Genomic DNA, 6,000 nt, shown 5'->3' with positions numbered 1-6,000 from the left:
CAAATGTTACTCTTGAGTAAGGAGAGAGGATAAAGCTACAAACATTCTGAATCATTCATTCTGTTGCCAACCTATCTTTTCCTACATTTGTTGCCCAGCATCTTTCCCAACCAGCTTCAGTCACACAGGTCTGTATCTTTCCCTATACCATTCCTCTCTTCCTAGACTTCTATTATGTCCCCTTCTCTGCCTGAATAAGCCCTAGACCTCCAAGACCTTGGGTTCAAATGTCACTACTTTTGTGACGTGTCAACGAATACAAGTACCTACAACATTCCAACATGTGCTAGGAATTAGGTCACAGAGATGTGGTTCCTCCAGAGGTTACTATACAGAGGTAGGATTTAATCCTATTTTCTGAAACTTAGATTCATAATTACACAATTATTGAGCACTTCTGTGTGCTCAATCTTATCTCTTTTAATTGCCTGTTCAGATATCAAGACATCTTAAAGTCACCAAAGTTAATGGTTTTTCAGTGCTTCCATCCTGCAGCTGAGTAGGTGAACTAAACATTGAGGAATCTTCCAGTAGAGAGTAATAAAAATCTACATTTCAGGAAAATACTTTAAGCCTGTTAAAGAGAAAAAAAAAAAAAGACGACAATCCAATTATTTAAACCTAGTTGCTTTATTTTGCACTTTTAAAATTCACAAAAAGCTTCACAATAGCACTTTCCCCCATTGATCATCAAGGCTTTATGGTAAGACAAAACTTTATCATATCAATTGGGCATACTCAAAAACAATGGATAATTTACAAACAAATTTCTTTAATCAAGAACATTTTGCAAAATACACAATCTGGTACACATCTGAATTCAACTACCTAAAATCTGTCTTTAAAAAGCTGTCAAAAACAGTTTTAACACTGACAAGCCTACCAGAATAATGCTGATGGCAAGCTTTAAACAGCTCTAAGTGTTGAGTGTTAATTGGGGGAAGGGAAGAAGAAATTATTGGTTGGACCTACATTTAAATGAGTCTGTAAGTAAAACCTCTAGTTGAATGAATTTCCAGTTTCATGAAGTTCAACAAAATGAACAAATCCTTTGCCTTGGTGGTAGTATCTTAACTTTTATTTTTAAACTTGTGGCATCTTGACTAAAGGAATTGAATCCTGGAATCAGAATATTTAAGGAAAAGAAAAACAAGAGTGGAAAAAAAAAGTTATAAAAGGGGTGCCTGAGTGGCTCAGTGGGTTAAAGCCTTTGCCTTCAGCTCGGGTCGTGATCCCAGGAGAGCTACATATCAGGCTCTCTGCTCGGCAGGGAGCCTGCTTCCTCCTCTCTCTCTGCCTGCCTCTCTGACTGCTTGTGATCTCTGTCTGTCAAATAAATAAATAAAATCCTAAAAAAAAAAAAGAATAGACATGGTAATGGAAGTTTCAGGGTGCACTGGGGTCACTACTGGTTTGGAGTGTCTACTCTGTATCTTAAAAAAAAAAAAAAAAGAAAGAAAAGAAGAAAGAAAAGAAAAACAAGAGTGTAGGGAAAGAAACAGTTATCAGTACTTTCTTAGTCTTTCTAGAGTGGGTAACAAATAAAATCACTGTCCATAATTAGGGAATTAGACTACCAGAGATGACACCTAGAGTTTCGTTTTAGCTTATGTACAATATCTAAATGGCAAAAATAAGAGTTCAAGGTGGCCTCATTTAGGAAACTTAAGAAAATAATTGTTGTGTTCAAGCAGTTTTTAACATTTGTGGAATAGCATAATACATATTATAGGATTCACCAGATAGATGTACTGCTATTTCCACTTTTAATATAACTTTTATCTCTTCTGGGGTAGCTCCTTAGATATTATCAATATAGGCCACTAAAGATAACACCAGAATTCAAGTGAAAGAGAATAGAAATGGAAAGAGGATGGGGGTGGATAATGAAACGGGATAGTAATAACAAGCATGATTTTTAAGGTTTCCTAATGCCACAGAAATACACATTTTGGCTAAATGCCACTGGCCAGCTGGAAGGGATGAGGAAATGAGAGGAATATCCTAATGGTCCCAGTTAGATTTTTAACTAACTCGTGATTTGGATGGCTCGCTCATGAAGAACTGTTTACATAGACTGCTTGGTGAGGGGTAGTTGTGCTGGGCTTACTGCCTACTCTGCTTTGTTTTTTTAAAGAATACTTTTAAGGACCCCTAAAAAGGGCATCAGATCAAAGATCTTGTTAAGACTTCAAACAGAGATTAACAAAGGCATAATCTGTAAATAGTTCGATTATGGATATATTGTCAATGACCTTTCTTGAGATTAAAATTACAGGCCTGGGAAAAAATGCAACTCCACTACTCCCTCATATTCTAAATTTTCTCTTTCAATTAGAAGTTTCTAAAGAAATCTCAATTTGAAAAGAGCTCTCACCTTTTATTTCAAATTGACCCTTCTCTTAGTCTTATAGATGATATTGTTCAAGACTCCTATATCTGCGAGAATGGTTAGGAGTTTCAGGATTATTTTAGTAGAAAACATTGAGTTCTTTCACTTGGAAAATAGGATTTTTTATGAGGTCCTTTTGAGATTTAAGTACTCTATTTTATCACAATGAGAATTAATCTCAAAGCAAATATTCTGTAAGATACTAAAGTATTCAGTTTATTTGGATAGTATACTTGAACATATCAAAAGTTAACAAAGCCTAAAATAAGCAAGCAACAAGTCAATAAAATCAAACTGAGAATTCTAACATTTTCACATGGGATCACTGACTATGAAATGCAAAAATACTATAAATGTTTTAGTGGAATGATCCCTAACCTAATAAATTACACTAGTATGACCAAAACAAATGATCACATATTACAGAAAACAAAAGAACATGAGCTGTTCTCCAGGACTGCTTTTTCAAAGCTTGAAAAATTAACTGACCCATCAATTTTGGGGAGAAAAAGAGAAGTATGAATTAGGAGGCTCTACATGTAGATTTTAAAAATTCTAATTAAAATATCTTAGACTATTTTAGATGTTTACTTGACATTGGAAATGTGGTCAACTATCATAAAGTATTTCTCTTCATCACAAAAAACCCATATATTAAGGATTTACACAATCCAGGAAAAACAAGAAACAAAAAAACCCTAGAAACATTTTTGCCTGAGCAAGTAATTTTCTAAAAAGGCTCTCCAAAATCTTGACTAGAGGTGTCATACTCTGCAATGAAATGCTTGAGTTCTTCAACACACCGCTCACCTATTTCATGTAAATTCTGTCTCAATGCAAACTGTATAGACTTTTCTAATGAAGGATCTTTTTCAATCAGCATTTTCACAACCATCCCGAAAGTTTCACAGTCTTGTCGGTAAACCTAGAAAGGCAAAATACATTGTGGTTAGCTAAGAGTAAAAATAATTAGCCAAACACTGAGCTGATTCAGTTAGCAAAATGATGATGCTGAAGTCTAAAAGTGAGATACAATAATCCAATCGAACCTCCCTCACCCTTGAGTAGTCACTACTATCAAAGGCTATGTAAGCCTCTATTTCTGAGATTTGCTGACAACAAGAATGAGTAGAAAAACACCAATATACTACATCATTGACTATAAGAAGTTAGGCATCGCATTTGTCAGTATCAGGCAGTGTACTACAAGGACATCAGACTAGGAAAGAACTAAGAACAAAGGCTTGCTAGGTAAGGCACGTTCATGGCTTTATTTATTTGCTTGTTTGGAAGAAAAAGGGTTTCTGAGCCCCTAACTTTAGATTCTTTGTTTGAATCATGAATCATGACAAATTCAAAATTCTGCTCAGTATACAACAAACAAAAGACTAAAAGTGTCTATCTGGGAAAAAAAAAAAAAAACTTTTAAAGTTATATTTAACCACAATTAAAGTCACCAAGGCAGAGTTAAGATCAAAACAATGTTATATACACACGTTCACTTATGTGTATGGACATATATATATATATATACACACACATATATACGTATATACATGGATACATGTATGTGTATGCATGTGTGTGTGTGTGTATTTTACTTCAATATGTATATATAATCTTTATCAGTGGCAATTAGATATTATTTTCTGTCCAAAAATTGCTGAATTTTCTCCCCATTTAATATCATTTCCTTGATTTGTAATCACAAAATGCAGTATAGATTTCTACACTATTTTTCATACCCTTAATGCATGTATTTAAAGAAAAATTAGAGCTAAGTATCCATAAAAAAGTGAAATACAAATTATCTGATTGAAAGGAACTATTACATGAATTTTAATTTTTTTTAATTTAACAAAAACAATTACTACAACATGTTTATTCCCTGAAAAGTGATTTATTCATTTTTTTAAAAGATTTTATTTATTTGACAGACAGAGATCACAAGTAGGCAGAGAGGCAGACAGAGAGAGAGGAAGGGAAGCAGGCTCTCTGCTCGGCTTGATGGGGCTTGATCCCAGGATCCTGGGATCATAACCTAAGCGGAACGAAGGCGGAGGCTTTAACCCACTGAGCCACTCAGGCACCCCTGATTTATTCATTCTTAAGAATTTCAGAAAGAAGTGACCTGAGACACTGCTTGGCTTATGAGTTTTTATTCCTCCAATGATCACTACTGGTTGTTGTGGTAGTTGCTGCTGTTATTTTTTAAGTGTCTGCAATATTTTTTTAATCCCTTAACAATAGCTATTTCAAGAAGAATATTTAATTTTGACTTGCAGTACTAGGTTGCTAAATTGTTCTAAATTCATTTTCTGGCTCTTAAAAACCATTTCACAAGCCCCAAAGAAATTAACAGAATAAATTCTTCAATTAACACAGAAAGTGAAATATGTAAAACCTTAGCTGCTTTCTCCATCTCAGCCCCTGCTCCCACACGTTTGGTGTGATAAGATTTAATCATATTAGCCATTAAGTTTAATTCTCAGCTATCTAAAACCAACCATTTATTCCAGTTTATCCAAAGGTTTACATGGTACAGAACTGATACTCTACTCTAACAACTTAACTTAAAAAACAGTACACCATTCACATATTACATATGATGTCAAGACAACAGAGCACATTGACTGGTTTAAAAAACACATAAGTTTTTTCATAAAACTTCATAAAAATCACATAGGTCAAGCCAATGCAATCCCCATGGGGGAAAGTCAGAACCATGATGCTTCAGTCCTAGTGGAGGTAAATTCCTTACCAAACCAGTCAGCCCACATAATAACAGCATTCTAACACCAACCACAGGCCTCAGCAGACCACTTTGTGGGTGGCCTAAATTTTATAGGCTTCTTTTTAACAGATGTAGTAGAGGAGGATAATATTACACTGTGAATTAACCTGCAAATTCTTTAATGTAAATCTGCTGTTTTACCTAAACTGTAACTCTTCATTTAGCATATTTACTGAACGTAAATGTGCTACAGATTTGCATATCAAAGGTACAAACACATTAAAATGTGCTCATACATTTATTTAAACTGTAAACTACTGTCCTCTGGAGACAAACTAATATAAGCATTTAAGGATTGTGTTTTATTTTTTAATTCTAAGTCCTTTTTGAATTATGCATTGTAACAGAAAAATGTTTGTACATTAGTTGACCAGAACAACCAGAACTGCCCACAGCAACATAATTCTCTCTGAAGGGGTAAATTTTCTAAAAGACTGTTTAAAATATACTGGTTGGGCATTAGACAGGAAATAATTAGTTTTTTGTTGAAGGAAGAACCTCACCCTCCAACATTTTATAAATAAAATTCACAACTGTCAGAAACCTATTTCCGAAATCTGTTCCACAGTAAACTCAATCCCAAACAGGAAGGGTGTAGTTATCTGTAGGAGAGCTTGTTTGCTTATGGTCCCTGGCTGGAAATGCATTAATAATCTTCAGATCTGATATCTACAGGCCACACAGGAAGGTTTTTTTGTTGTTGCTTTTTCCCCTCATTGAACCTCATCAAAATGGGAAGCAGGTTAAAGTATGGGTGGGGTTTACACAAACTGCATAGAAATGATAGTTAAATTTGCCAGGAAAATGAAAACAC

General features: G+C 34.5%; 1 protein-coding gene across 7 annotated transcripts in view; it reads right to left on the bottom strand.

The window, feature by feature from the left end:
* Window positions 1–1,438: 1,438 nt before the first annotated feature.
* The window catches only part of PPHLN1 (periphilin 1), a 153,774-nt gene continuing 149,212 nt past the window's right edge, over window positions 1,439–6,000 (bottom strand). For all 7 annotated transcript variants that reach the window (XM_032347920.1, XM_032347918.1, XM_032347916.1 and 4 more), the window contains one exon: window positions 1,439–3,317. In XM_032347920.1, the coding sequence (XP_032203811.1) occupies window positions 3,123–3,317 (195 nt within the window). In that variant the 3' untranslated portion in view covers window positions 1,439–3,122. The remainder of the gene's footprint in view (window positions 3,318–6,000) is intronic.

The sequence above is a fragment of the Mustela erminea genome, chromosome 6 (assembly GCF_009829155.1).
Source record: "Mustela erminea isolate mMusErm1 chromosome 6, mMusErm1.Pri, whole genome shotgun sequence".
NCBI classification, from domain to species: domain Eukaryota; kingdom Metazoa; phylum Chordata; class Mammalia; order Carnivora; family Mustelidae; genus Mustela; species Mustela erminea.
This window is presented reverse-complemented; position numbering and strand designations above follow the sequence as displayed.